The following is a 15,933-nucleotide window of genomic DNA, read 5'->3' as shown; positions in this document are numbered from 1 at the left end:
CAGACCCTGACACCCTGAAGGCAACATACCATCTGGAAATCTTATTCTAGTCCATAGAACTTCCTTTATGCTCCCCTAGCTAATGAATCCCTAAGCACACAGCTTGCCTCTTTTCCCCCCACTACCCTTCTGAGCCAGTCAGACTCAGTGCTAGAGACCTGACTGCTGTGACTTGTCTCTGTTAGGTCATCACCCTGACAATATCCAAAGTGGTATACTTGGGTGTAACTACCCCTCTATATATCCTATCTATCATCCCTTCAGTCTCTCGAATGATCCGGAGATCATCTAGTTTAACGCTGTGCCAGAAGCTGCAGCTGACTGCACCTCCTGCAGATGAAGGTGTCAGGGAGTTTGGAGGTCTCCCTGCCTTCCCACATCCCACAAAAACCATATTCCACTGTTCTGCCTGACATCCGTGCTGGTCTAACTGTGCAATTATAAAGAAGAAAACAATAAATAAACTGAAAACAAAATCTACCTACCTCTGCTGTGCAACTGTAATAACTTGATGAGACATCCTTTGTCACAACTCTCACATAGTACATCTGATACCCGCACATGTTACCACCTCAGCTTGCTGCCCTTTCCAGTATGACAACACTCCTAGAGCCAGAGTCCTAGAGCGATCAGTCGAGAAACAGAACCTTTGGTCTGGCTATTCCATGTCATCCTCATCTTCTGCCCCTGGACCTCTCTCTTATCCATGTACCCATTCCAATTGTGTGTTGGTGCGTGTCCTAGTGGACAAGGCATTGGATTAGTAACCTGAAGGTCACTGGGTCAAGCCTCAGCTGAGGCAGCGTGTTTGTGTCCTTGAGCAAGGCACTGAACAACACATTACTCTGCGACGTCACCGGTGCCAAGCTGCTTGGGTCCTAGTGCCCTTCCCTTGGACAACATCAATGGCGTGGAGAGGGGAAGGCCTGCAGCTTGGGCAACTGCCAGTCTCCCATACAACCCTGCCCAGGCCTGCGCCCTGGAAAAACCTTCCAAGGCGCAAATCCATGGTCTCATGAGACTAATGGATGCCTATAAAAAAATTCCAATTGCTCTGAAATGTTACAACAGAACTCATACCTACCACTTGTGCTAGCAAAAGATAGTCCCACACTCACAGCATTCTCTGAAATCTCTTGCACTACAGACTATATATCAATGCAGGCATTTGTTGTACTTCTATTTTCTAACTCATTATGACCTCAAATAGCATCAGATGAACTACTTTATTGGAGACTGTCTCGAATTTGACATAATCTGCTCTGGTGCCACAATCAGTTTCACCATTGTTCAATCAATTCCCACATTAGAAAAGCTTCATTTCATTCACAAGTGTTCAGAATTCAGTGAATTAAAAGCAAAGCAAATAATTTTGAAGCTACAAGCATCCACTGGCAACTCAAATATTGTTGAGTTATTTGATATTATAGTCGTCCTCGGCTGCAACTTCACCAGCCACCAGGGGGCATATTTGCTCAGGGTTGAAAGCCCATGCCACATTTTGGAGATCATCTATTCAGGATCAAATCTGCCTCAGACCTGATATTAGCAGCCAAGAGGATAAAATATTCTAACATTATTTTCATAATTTATTTTCATTGCAGCTTTGTTCCATGATTTTAAACAGGAACAAAGGTGATTTGCAGAGAAAAAAATTTATATGGCATAATGCACAATTAATGCATGGACCGCTCCGCCATTGAGACAGGAGGCTCAAAGAATCACAAACAGATCAGTGGGGCTCTAGGAAGTTTAAAATTAAATGAGAGCAATGGTGGGCTGTGTATATGTGAAGCTGCTGCCTCATAATGCCAGAGACCCAGGTTCAATCTTAGCTTTAGGTGCTGTCTGCCTGGAGTTTGCACGTTCTCCCAGTGTGGGTGTACTCTGGGTGTTCTGTTTTCTATCTACATCCCCAAATATATGTGCTTGCAGGTGAATTGGTCAGTGTTAAAAGCCCCAGTTGTATGCTGATGGAATCTGGGGGGAGTTGATGTCAACGTGGGGAGAATTAACAGAAGGTAGGATTGGTGTGGAAGGGACTCATGGGCTGAAGAGCATCTTCTGTGCTGTACTTTCTGTGACTACATGAATTGCATAGGAACTAACCATTCAAGTCAATAGGACCAAGCTGATTTTATGTTCCATTTGACCTTCCTCTCATTCTTCCTCATCTAACCCAATTAGCACAAGCTGTCATTCCCTTCTCTTCCTTTCCTTCCAGCTGGGACCAGTGCAAAGCCTCGTAGGACCTAGAACTGCCAAAGGTGCAACTGAAATTCCTAGCCAAGGGCTAGTCATGTATCACTGTTGTGGTGGACTGGTTTTCATTTAGTTACCACCTAACTATGGGCCTTAGTTTGGGCCTGTACTGTGCTGTACTGTTCTATGTTCGAGAGGGGGTTATATGGGAGGCAGGGTTTGAGGGTTGGCACAACATTGTTGGCCAAAAGGCCTGTACTGTGCTGTACTATTCTATGTTCTAACCAATCAGGAAGAAGAACCTATCTACTATAAAACTCAAAGCTTTGTGTTGAGTGAACACTATTTTCGAATGAACTCTGAAGCTTTTAAGAGTCATCAAATTCCAGTGGAAATGTTCTGAGATTAAAGAGTTAATGGTAGAATGAACACTTACCTGTTTAACAATGAAGCTGCGATTTAATCATAAAACCACAATCGACTGTAAATTCTACTGAAGATCATTTTACACAAATACACACACATGCATGCTATTTATTATTTGAGCACTCGGGTGTAAAACTCAGTACTCTATCGACAACTTTACAGTGTAATCATGATTCACAGACATGGTCTCTAAACATAAATGGGTGGGCATCGTTATCACACAGATTTCAGTGAATCTATTGTCCCTAAGCATGAGATAGGTAACAAAGTATTAAACCGAATCAACAGAGGTAACAAATCATTAAACCAAATGACAAAAGCAACAAAGTATTAAACCATGTAAGAAAGGCACAAAGTATTAAACATCATGTCTGTTAATCCAGGCCTCATCACACTTCTGAATCTCAATTTTATGCACACAATCTGTGAGAAGCTCTACAAATGTTAGGGTAATTACAATGAGGAAGAACTGCACTGCTTGAAAAGTGAAGCTTTCAGGCCATTTCACTCGTTACCTCAGATGGATCAACTAATATCAGGCTGTCAAGTCTTGGTTCTACACTTGGAAAATAATCCCTCCTTCAAATGTAGATGTGGAGTTTGCAATTCAGCATGGCTTCTCTGTTCATTAACTTTACCCCTACCACTAATTCACTAATCTAAATTCCTTCAGCAAAACTTTACCAACGATCTCACCCAAGAGATTTCAAAGAACTAATAGTATGGAGACCTTAACCAGAGGTGGGAAAAGATTAGTGATTACAACCCAAGAACACAGGGCAGATTTATTCAGAGTTGCAAACTGCAAGATAAGTTGATGTATGGACTTACTGATAAGCATTCCAATTATCCAACAAGAGATAAACGCAAACAAGAAGTTGTTGGAGCAACTCAACAGGTCGGGTAGTATCTACTGATGTAAATGAACAGCTGACTTTTGGGAGATGGCCAGTTTAAAAGGTGAGGGAAAAGACTAAGGGAAGAGCTGGCAAGTGATAGGTAGATCCAGGTGAGGGGTGCAGATGGTGTAGGGAGAGTAAGAATATTTTTTTTAAATATGAAATAATTCTAGCTGTGCAAAAATTCTAGAGTACTGTGGTAAATCTGGTATGCAGATCAAAGAAAATTGACACTAGTTGATCAATTATTATTTGTTAACTTGTGTGAGTTATATGTACTGTGCTGTGCACCTTGGTCTCAAGGCGGTATATATGTGTACTGGTCTCGAGGTGGTATATATGTGTACTGGTCTCGAGGCGGTATATATGTGTACTGGTCTCGAGGCGGTATATATGTGTACTGGTCTCGAGGCGGTATGTATGTGTACTGGTCTCAAGGCGGTATATATGTGTACAGTTGGATGATAACAGTGTGGCTGTGGACTGGTTGGGTCAAAGGGCCAACAATACCACAGGGGAGTTAAAATCAATCTGTAAGCAGTACATTTTACAATGCACAATGGAAGTAATGAATACATTAAAGGAACAATTAAGGATTGTGTCAAGAGATTAAATGCTCCCTAGGTGTAATAATGTTAATAGATGATTCTAGACAGTCCGTGAGAAGTCACCGAATAAACTAGAATCCCTTTACAAGACCTTAGAGGCACATATGTTCTAGTTAGTGCTGTTTACCCAGTCAGAGGTTATAATCTCAATGAGAACAACTATATATGAAGAGTAGCTGCTTTGATAAAGGTTTTGGTAACAAAACCTTAAAAAAATAACTTGATTATTTTTTCCCTCTTCTGAGCCTCAGTAGCAAATTTTGACCCATAATACTTGAGTAAGGCTGTCACCATAAAGGTGCTACAGGAAAGCAGATCGTTATTCCAGTTATCAGGCATTTGGCTGGCTTCCACGTTTTGTCCCCCCAACACAATTCCACATAAATTGGAAACATGGGTGGTGTGCCTCTGAGAGTCTGAAAGCTTCCACCCAGCAGATGCCCAGTTAAGAATGAGAATTATTTTAAATTTGTAAAAAAATAGAAGGGAATGAAAGTGTGAGCTGGCAGGGATACATATCAGAAAATAGGATAATGCTTAATCTATTTACACGGTCAAACAATTAGTTCTATCCCATCAGACTACCAAGACATGCTTCTACTTCCTGCATACAAACTGAAGCTGAAATGGGAGAATCCAGTACAGCAAGTCCTACTGTGCTGTCTGAGGAGGCAGAAGAGCATCTATGCGACTGCTTTAACTCGGCAGACTGGTGCATGTTTAAGGAGTCAACTGCTATTGCAGATTTTAACTTTTGAATAGACCTCTTGTACAATAGAATGGACCCTTGGCCTCATATCTACCTTGTTTTGGTTATCTGAATGCACTTCCTCTGTAACTTTCACTTTATGGTGCATCATTATCGTTTCACCTTGTTCTACTTCAATGTACTGTGTAATGAATTGATCTATATGAACAGGATACAAGACAAGCTTTCACTGTATCTTGGTAGAATCATAAACCAAATACAATCCCTGGGCTCACTGTGCATGGGCTAGTACGTGGGCCTGGTAACCTGCATCTGCCATCACCCCAGATCCTTGCTGCCTTCCATGCCTCTCTGGACATGGCAACACACATCTGCACTGCTCTGGAAAAGCTCGCATCAGGCTGGAGTGGAATGCTCTGAAAGCAGTGGGTTAGTAATTGCTGAGCAAATTCTGGTGCCCAGACCCGGGCAGCTACCTGCAGCTCTTGGATGTGCCTCTCCAAGTTCTTGGCACTGTAACCACTTTCCATTGGAAGGAAACCAAATAAGGAGACAGCCTGGACAGAGAGGAGAGGAGAGGAGAGGAAAACACAAGAGCAAACAGCAAACTCAGGTCAGATGCAACAGGTCACCAAGGATGACAGATTATGGTCTATTCATGCCATGTTGCTGAGGGACCTTAACACTGGCAGCTTGAACATCTGATCCACAGTACCCATGCCAGGACCCCCCGCACCCTTGTACAGATTGGTAAAAGCCACATTCCATTCTTGTTTTCCAAATAATCCATTATCTTTGCATCACGGCAGGAATCACAGTTTAGACCCAAAATTACCTCCTTAAACCTTGACTTGATCAGCAGAGCAGAAGACAGAGAACAGCAGTTGCTGAGTGAGTGTACAAGATGGTCAGGCATGCAAGGTCACACCATATGTGCAAAGCCTATCGTTACCTTGGAAGAATTCATTCAACAGCCTGCATGTTACGAGCCCGGTTCTTAGACAGACAATATGTCATGTAGTTTAATACTGAAAAGAAAAGACTCCAGACCTAGTCAATGGCTGCAGTGAACTGACTGAGCTGGAACACTCAGCTGTGGACAGGACACAGGAAAATATGGCATTCGATTGAGACTGGGCTGAACTCCTTCATCTGCTTGCTAGCTGGACAGGGTCCTGTGGTTATTTGCTGATGGTGGAAGTAGTTCAGATTACGGTCATCTACCATCTGGATAGGTTCCTGTAGGATTGCAGTATCCATGGTAACAGGACAGGGCAATAGAGAGGGAGGTAAAACTGGGAAAGTGAATGATATGGGATGGGAGATACAACTCTACCAAAGGAGGTTTAAGGCACTCCTTCCCTCTGTGAGCTTGCAGGACACCCTTGGGCAAGGTGTAGCACCTGCTTTGTCCCTCTAATCAGTATCTCGTGAAGCCACGGGAGCAGGAGGTGGGTGGTTGTACGATAAGGAAAGTAAATGCAATGTTAGCATTCATTTCGAGAGGACTAGAATATTAGAGCAAGGATGTAATGCTGTGGCTTTATAAGGATCTATGAGCAGTTCTGGGCCCTTTATCTAAGAAAGCTTAACATATAAGGAGTATTTGATGGTTCTGGGCCTGTACTCGCTGGTGTTTAGAATAGGAAGACAGATCTCATTGAAACCCATCAAAAATTGAAAGGACTATCTAGAGTGGATGTTTCCTATAGTGGGGGAAATCTAGGCCACTCAGAGGGCACAACCTTGAAACTGAGTGACATCCATTTAAAACAGAAATAAGGAAATACTTCTTTAGCCAGAGGGTCATGAATCTGTGGAATTCATTACCTCAGATGGCTGTGCAGGCCAAGTTATTGGGTAAATTTAAGAGCATCAAAGGTAGGATTAAGGGACAAGGCAGGAGAACGGGGTTGGGAAGGATGGAATGCAGAGCAGCCTCAATGGGCTGACTGGCCTAATTCTGCTCCTGTGTCTTACGGTCTTCTAGTGAGCTGGCTAGGTCCTGTGTGCCTTCATGTAGCTATCAAGATGTGGAGGTGCCTAACAAGGATTCATTCTGCGATACAAAACAAAGGGAGCTGAGCAAAACAAAACTTGCTTTAAGAACATATGAAATGGGAACTGGAGTAGACAAAGCTTGCTCCACGGTTCAGGGACCACCATAGCTGATCTAACCTTGGTCCTCAGCATCACTCACCTGCTCTCTCCTCAACTCCCCTGCCAGTTAAAGTCTGTTAGTTTGCATCTGCAATATAAACAATAAATTCACCCCACACTTCTCTGCACCAAGGAGCTCCAAAGATTCACACTCTCTGAGAGAAGGAATTCCTCCTCAGTCTCAAGTGGAGGACCCCTCATCTGAAACCAAGCCCCTCAATTTCCAGACTGATCCAGCAGGCTAAATATTCATTTAGTATCCACCCTGGTAACTCCCCTGAGAATCGTATGCATGATTCTTCAGGACTACATTATCTTTAATCGGCAGAAAGTCATTGACAATGCCCCTCCACTTCCAGAGCTGGCCTCGCTGGATAGAATGCCTGATCTGAGAATCTGCTCATTCATTCATACCCATTTATAACGTCTTTTAAGAAGTATATTGAAACCATCAAGGACTACTTTTTTATTAGCTGTAACAAGTGAAACATTAATGAACACTTTGCTGTGTGGCAAACTGAATATAATTCTTTAGGAATCTCTTCCTAAATTAAGGACTAGCACACTGCATTTAAATACAAAAGAAACATTATGTTACTGTAAAATACAAGATACTCATGTCATCTTCAAACTTTATTCAGTTGTCAAAGGAGGAATACTTACAGCAAGGACTTCTCCCCTCTAAGTTGCAAAGAGTGCATTGTAAACATAATTATTTCCATCATATTGCTTATTATGAAACTGCTCAGCTTGAAGATTGACCATGGATCACCTTCTTGTGTGCAGGACCAAAACACAGTGCCCTTTGTACTGCTCTGGATAAACACACAGCTAAATTCTCAGGGTGCAAGAAATGAAAGAATTCTATCCAGAGATAGTCACACATGGTAGGTCAATCAAAAGTATAAACTAAATAGCAAGTAGTTGATTAACTAGTGCCACATTTGGAAGTTTCAATGGCATGTTTCAAAACTGAAAATATCAAAGATCTATTCACTATAATATAGCTATCCACCAAAGCTAAAGTAAATAAAAATTAAATTGTATTGCAAAAACAATATTAAAAGGCTATCTTTTCACAAACGTGTTTCTGAATTTATGGAAACGTAAACACTGATATATCACACTCCACAATCTTTGGTACAAGAAATCATTTTTCACTTCATTGACTATGATATTGTTTACGCACCAACTGACAATTACTAGAGGAATGTATAAGCTGTCTTGGTTGAACTTTGTCAATGATTAACAATTGGAGGTGGCGGATCAGAAGGTTCAATGGAATAAGTGGGGAGGCATTAAACTTGTGCATTAGAGGAAAATCTTCCTTCCTTCATGATAAACGGTAAATTAACCGTGCTCTTAATAAAAGATAAGTAAAATTGCTTTAAACTAAACAAAGATACTGAATCATTTGTTTTCACATGATTAAACAAGATTTTTGAGTTAATGTCATTGGTACCTGGGGTGGCAGTTCTCCTCCATGTTTCTTCCATGTGAGTGTTGGCGAAGGATGTCCTCCTGCTCGACAGTACAACCTTACTGTATCACCCTCTGGGACCTCGACCCGTTGGGGACTGACTTGCACCTGAGGCATGTTACCAACACCTACAAATAGGACACAGCTCTCTTAAACCAGAGCAAAAAGCACAGATATGGGTGAGCAAACTATTCCTCAAGAGGTTAGCCACCTTAGAATGGCAGGAGATGTGACACCTTATTTAGTTTATCTGACTTTTCAACACCCTTACAGCATAGAATAAACAGAACGTGCAGAACAGAAGCAGGTATGTCCATACTGGCATTTATATGCCTCCCTCTAACCTTCCTCATCCTACACTCTGTCCCTTCTCTCGCTCTTGATTTTTTAGGCTACCTTAAATATCTCTCAACTTCTCATATTAACCCTCCCTGTGGTACAAAATACTGTAAATCCCAAGTCTTTGGGTAAAAATATTTTTCCCCAAATCCTTATCTTTTTTTAGCTTCACATACTGGAGGACTGCTGCTTTTCTCTCCCTCAAACAAAAACACTGTCTCCCCATGACAAACATCTCAAGCCTTTAATAAGGCCACAAATATCCTTCACTCTTTCAAAATAGGTAAAACCTCTTGATTCATTGCTACAGGGCTTCATTGCGCCCTCCCCAGTGTACTTTTTACAATGTGCTGACCAGAAATGTATGCACAATAGTTAAGATCTAACCAAGGTCTGACACAAGCTAAGCAAAACCCTTCTACTTTTCAATTCCCCCATCAACATAAATCTCACTGTTTTTATACCTCAGTGAACTGATGCTCTTATTAAGCAGCTGTCACCACTTTTCATGATTTGTATCTTTGCTGCCTAAACTTTCTGCTCCTCTATCTCATGAGATTATTTGATTCTTAGTTCCAAGAAATTTGTAGCGTCATATTTCTCACTGAAATAACAGCACTGCAATGTGAGCTGCCTTAATGACTATAGCCCAGTGGCACTCACATCTACAGTGATGAAATGCTTTAAGAGGTTGGTCATGACTAGACTGAACTCCTGTCTCAGCAAGGACCTGGACCTATTGCAATTTGCCTATCGCCACAACAGGTCAATGGCAGATGCAATCTCAATGGCTCTTCACACAGCCAGGATGTTGTTTATCAACTACAGTTCAGCATTTAACATCATCATTCCCACAATCCTGATTGAGAAGTTGCAGAACCTGGCCATCTGTACCTCTCTCTGCAATTGGTCCTCGATTTCCTATCTGGAAGACCACAATCTGTGCAGACGGGTGATAATATCTCCTCCTTGCTGACTATAAACACTGGTGCACAAGTGTGTGTGCTTAGCCCATTGCTCTATTCTCTGTATACATATGACTGTGTGGCTAGGCATCGCTCAAATAACATCTATAAGTTTGCTGATGATACAACCACTGTTGGTAGAATCTCAGGCGGTGACGAGAGGGAGTACAGGAGCACGATATGCCAACTAGTGGAGTGGTGTCGTGGCAACAACCTAGCAGTCAATGTCAGTAAGACAAAAGAGCTGATTGTGGACTTCAGGAAGGGTAAGATGAATGAATTCATAGCAATCCTCATAGAGGGATCAGAAGTGGGGAGAGTGAGCAGCTTCAATTTCCTAGGTGTCAAGACCTCTGAGGGTCTAACCTGGTCCCAACACATCAATGCAGTTATAAAGAAGGAAAGACAGTGGCTATACTTCCATTAGAAGTCTGAAGAGATTTGGTATGTCAACAAATACACTCAAAATCATCTATAAATGTACCGTGGAGAGCATTCTGACAAGCTGCATCACTGTCTGGTATGGAGGGGGGGGCTACTGCACAGAACCAAAAGAAGCTGCAGAGGGTTGTAAATCTAGTCAGCTCCATCTTGGGTACTGGCCTACAAAGTACTCAGGACATCTTCAAGGAGTGGTGTCTTAGAAAGGCAGCGTCCATTATTAAGGACCTCCAGGACCCAAGGCATGTCCTTTTCTCATTGTTACCATCAGGAAGGAGGTACAGAAGCCTGAAGGCACACATTCAGTGATTCAGGAACAGCTTCTTCCCCTCTGCCATCCAATTCATAAATGGACATTAAACCATTGGTCACCACCTCTTACGTAATATGTATTATTTCTGGGGTTTTTTGCATGATTTTTAATCTATTCAATATACTGTATGTATACAGTAATTTATTTATTATTTTATTTTGTTTTTTTCTATATTATGTATTGCATTGTACTGCTGCTGCAAAGTTAACAAATTTCATGTCATATGCCAATGATAATAAACCTGATTCTGATTCTGCAATGCATTTTATAGATAGCAGAGACACTACAACACTGTGGTGGAGGGAATGAATATTTAGGCTGGGAGACAAGGTTGAAGAAAGGTGGAAGTTATTTGCAAAGTAAACAGTTGCCACTAGATTTGTAAATTTTAACCAATGTTGAATAGCAGACTGACTCTGGCATATTCTGGACCCGAGTGGGGGATCAAGTTCCTTTATTAGATGTTTTATTAAAAGGCAAATGTCATACTCAGCTCACAACATCAGCTTGACAGCACATTACAGAGAATTAATGCCTGGCTTAGACTGACTAAGAAAATATTACAAATGCTGAGTGAAATACTACTGAGTATTTCAGTGACAGCGAGAGGCATTCTCAATGGTGCATAACATTTTAACTGACTGGCAGCTTGTGATTTTTAAGAATAGGTTGTTGCAATCTCCTAACCATTGAATACTGCCAAAGCTGGGCCTGTGCCAGCTGTCAAGAAGGAGGAACGCAGACCATTTTGGTTACTTAATTTAATCACATTATGCCAATCAGTCCACAAGATCAACACTATATAGTCCTTTAACAATGGACTTCACAGACCTCATCAATTGAAGGGAGACATTTAATTCCCATTCCTGTAGAGTGGTTCTGCCTGATTACACAAGAATGTTTCTGCAAATGTGATGAGACCTTCCAAACAGTGGAGAAATGGTGCTCAGGCCCATGTTATCCACAGATCCAGTGAATGCTGCTCATCACCCCATAATATGGTACTGATAATTATCATAAATATTGTGTTCATTCAATAATTATTGTCTTTATTCAATGCTTTACATGTTAATTTTATGCTAGAATTTTAATTTACTGATTTGAAGTGCACTGAGTTCTCCCTGTAAATGACTTTTCCATATCTGACCAAGGTTTGGTTAGTTGAAACAAATTTCTACATGTTGCCTGCTGCAGTCCAATTTGCACCATAGATTCAGACAGCATGGAAGTAGGCCAATCATCCCAACACATCTAATCAATGGGCACCCATCCATATTAATCTCACTGGCCTACCATCCCTAGGTAATTTAAGTGCTCAACCTCCTAAATGCTGTCAGTATCACCATTCTCTCAGGCAATACACTCCAGATACTCAATAGCCTCTAAAAGATCCTGCTCAGATCTCGTGTCAATCATTAAACCTAAGCACTCTGGTTTTATCTATTTCTAAAATGGGTCAAGGTTATTTGCGGTCTGCCCTTTCTCCACTTCTTGTAATTTGAAACACCTCAGTGATGTTGCCTCCTAACCTCCCTCACTTCAAGGAAAACACTCAGCCTCCCTGATCTCTCCTTTTCATCAACCCTAACCAGAACTATAGACCAAATCCTGTTTGCTTTGCACATCTACACAAGCAATTTGACAGCTGCACCCCACAATTCCTATCTCCATGCTTGACTTCCATTCTGGACTTGAACCTCATTTCTGTAACCTCCATCAGCTCTTAGAATATGTGTCCCCTTCTGTTTGGGCCTTTACTACAAATTTCATTTCATTCACCCCCTTTCAGTTGCATTTGACTGATGCTCTAGACTTTGACCATGATGGACTTCAAAACCATTACTTTTATTGCAGCTGTGGTGGAGAGAATAAACATTCAGGAGTGTGGGTAGGGAGCCAATGAAACAGGCTGAATAGTCTCGGAGAGCAACAAGCATTTGAATTTTTTTGGAAGTGCATTCATCCAGGTTAAGTGGAGAATATTCTATTAGCTCCCTAACTTGTGCTTAGGTTACAACATGGGGAATAATCTTCGGGAACTCAAGGGACTGAGCCACACATTGAGGGAGGATGGGGGTTTTGACATCCAGTCTTTGATTTGCTCCTGTTGCCATGGTATTCACATGACTGGTCAGTTAAATTCCTGGCTAGTTGATGTTAGAGATATGATGATATCAATAAAATTGAGAACCAAGGGCACTTTCACTTGTTGGAGACAGGCATTGCTTGGCACAAGTAGATAAGGATAAGTCAATAATAGAAGGTAATAGTATCATGTGACAATATTTCTTATTGTTCCCCAGCACAAGAATGAACCCTGTTTAGAATTTTTGACATGCAGGGAAGGACTGCTTTGCTATTTGGGGTTCTGGAAACACAGACCTCACTGAGGGGTCAGCAGTGGAAAGGGCAAGAAACTTTGTGTCAAAATCCTGGAGGATCCCTCCTGTGTCCAATACACTGATGCAATCACAAAGGCAGCATGGCAGCAGCTCTACTTCATCAGAAGATTCAGGAGATTTGGTATGTAACCAAAGACTCTAGCCAGTTTTAACACGTATGGTGGGGAGTATTCTGACTGGCTGCATCAATGCCTGGTATGGAGGCTCCAATGCAGAGAACTGAAAGAGGCTGCAGGGGGTGGCACACTTAACCAGCTCCATGTAGGGAAAAGCAAACCACACCATCTGCAAAAAAAGTGCCTCAATAAGTTGGCATCTGTCACTAAGGACCTTCAACATCCATAACGTACACTTTTGGCATTACTACCACTGAGGAGGAGGTACATGGGCCTGAAGACCCTCACACAGCTTCTTCCCCTTCTGCTGTCAGATTTTTGTACAGTCTATGAACCCATGAACACTACTCCATTATTCCTCTTTTGCACTGTTCTGCTGCCAAATAAAAAACAAATCAACCAATTTTATGATATAATGTCAGTGATAATAAACCTTATCTGACTTTGGTACAGGAAAGGTTATTGATAGAGCAGGTGAAGTTGGATCTAGGATACTGCCCTGAGGAAATTTAACTTGATTCTTACTTTGCACATAGAGAATTGCTGTGGCGATGTGGTGTCCAGCACTGTTTGATGCTTTGCAAGAATACTCTGCTTCATCAGAATGCTCTGTAGCGACGATACGGAGGAGTCCACCCTGAATTACTGCATTTGGTGAAATAATATTACCTTGACCTCCTGGAAGATAAAAGCACCCAATTATCATAATATCCATATTCCAGAGTTCCTTCTAACATAGAAGGGAGCCATGCTGGCTCTTAGACAAATCCGATTACCCCACGTTTTCCCTGTAACCAACTCTCCTATACACCTTCCCAATTCTCCTAGTGGCCAATGCACCCAACAATCATGAACGTTGTTGGGAGTGAGCAGAGGTAAAAAACATTTCACAGGAGGAACATGCAGACTACACCAGAGGTCAGAATTGAACCTGGGTCCCTAGAGCTGGAGAGCAGCGGTTCCACTAGCAGTTTTGCTGATATCATGTTCTGAACTAAATTATTTTATTGGTCAATCCAGGAGATTATTTGGACTTCTACACAGAAGCAGATTAAGATGACTGCATATTTCTGCCATTATTACCTATCACAGAATAATTACACCTTCATTCCCTCATGCAGTGGAGGTATAATTCTGCAATTCTGAATGTGGAAATAGCGCTTAAAAACAAAGATTATTTCCCATTTTTGAGACAGAAAGTAACCCATTCCCTTGCCTTCACTGTGACTGAACACCAGCTTGCACAAATCAGCAGCTCTTGCAAAACTAATGCCAGCATATAATTCAGGATTTTAAAGAGCATACTTCAAAAGCTTGAATGCTAGATAATTTGTAATTATCTTCTGCCTTGACAGAACTAGTGTTAAAGAGAATCCTATATTTGACTTTACCAGCATTTAGAGCCAAAGGTGAATGTTCTGTAACAACATTCCTCTTCCAAAATTTGGTTTTCAAATAAGTCAAATACTCCGCCAGTTGGGAGTGATCCAAGTGTCTAACTAAGAACAGTGTTTGGATTTGCCTGAATTCCTTAGACATAGTTGTACAGGTTCCTGTATGTGTTAATTTAGGAATCCCTGCACTCTTCACTCTAAATTCCGAAACATGTAAGGACTTGTGCATTACCCCAGTCAAAGCATGTGGGACATTTGAATGTGAGCTGTGCGGTTGATTTGCTAACATTTAGCATGCATTGTAAATTGTACTCAGTCTGCGATCATGAAATTGTCTGAAACCATTTAGTTTTAATGCGATGAGTGAACTTACTGTTTGATTTTTTTCTTTGAATAAGGGACTGTTTTAGTGAATGTTCTCTGGTATGGAGGGACAACTGTATTTTAAAATACTTTTATGAATGGTCCAATCTTAGCTAAACAAAGATAAGCAATCTACGTGACAGTGTGCTGCATATTCTTACCATGAACTGGGCAGCCTAGGTTGAGAGTAAGATTAGGAGATTCTCCTGTACACTAGCTTCCTGCTCAAATATACCATTGCAGAAAAAGTTTGTGAACCTTTTGCAATTACCTGATTTTTTGTATTAATTGCTCAGATGAAGATCAGACTACATTTTCTAAGTCACAATAATAAACACAATCTGCCTAAAGTAATCACACATAAACAATTACACTTTTTGTATCTTTAGTGAACACATTGTTTAACCATTCACAGTCCTGGCTGGAAAAAGTATTGAACTCTTGTATTTAATATAACCATATAACAATTACAGCACGGAAACAGGCCATCTCGGCCCTTCTAGTCCGTGCCGAACGTTTACTCTCACCTAGTCCCACCGACCTGCACTCAGCCCATAACCCTCCAATAAAGACCTAACTTGTTCAACCTTTCTCTGTAACTTAGGTGTTGAAACCCAGGTAACATTCTAGTAAGTCTCCTCTGTACTCTCTCTCTTTTGTTGACATCTTTCCTATAATTTGGTGACCTATAACTGGTAGAAACTCCTTTAGCAGCAATAATCTCCACCGAACTTTTCCTGTAGCTGCAGATCAGACTTGCACAATGGCAAGTGACCATTCCTCCATACAAGACTGTTTCAGTTCATCAACATTTATGGGATACTTTGCATGAACAGCCTTCTTCACGTCATGCTACAGCAACTCAATTGGGTTAAGGTCTGGACTCTGACTTGGCCATTCCAAAACATGAACTTTCTTCTTTTTAAACCATTCTGTTGTTGACTTACTGTTTCAGATCATTGTCTTGTTACATCATCTAAGTTTCAGCTGATGGACCGCTACACTGACATTCTCCTGCAAAAAGCCTCAAAACAATTTTGAATTTGTTCTCTCAATGATTGCAAGCTGTCCACCCTCCAAACCATGATGCTCCTCCCACAATGCCACACAGTTGGG

The 15,933-nt window shown here is 41.4% G+C and overlaps 1 protein-coding gene across 3 annotated transcripts in view; it reads right to left on the bottom strand.

Moving 5' to 3' along the window:
* The window catches only part of hspg2 (heparan sulfate proteoglycan 2), a 521,654-nt gene that overhangs the window by 145,604 nt on the left and 360,117 nt on the right, over window positions 1-15,933 (bottom strand). For all 3 annotated transcript variants that reach the window (XM_059951673.1, XM_059951675.1, XM_059951674.1), the window contains 2 exons: window positions 13,586-13,738; window positions 8,467-8,612 (listed from right to left, as the gene is read on the bottom strand). In XM_059951673.1, the coding sequence (XP_059807656.1) occupies window positions 8,467-8,612; window positions 13,586-13,738 (299 nt within the window). The remainder of the gene's footprint in view (window positions 1-8,466; window positions 8,613-13,585; window positions 13,739-15,933) is intronic.

This window comes from Hypanus sabinus, chromosome 27 (genome assembly GCF_030144855.1).
Source record: "Hypanus sabinus isolate sHypSab1 chromosome 27, sHypSab1.hap1, whole genome shotgun sequence".
NCBI classification, from domain to species: Eukaryota; Metazoa; Chordata; class Chondrichthyes; order Myliobatiformes; family Dasyatidae; genus Hypanus; species Hypanus sabinus.
Note: the sequence above shows the minus strand (reverse complement) of the source record. Positions and strands in the feature narration are given on the sequence as shown.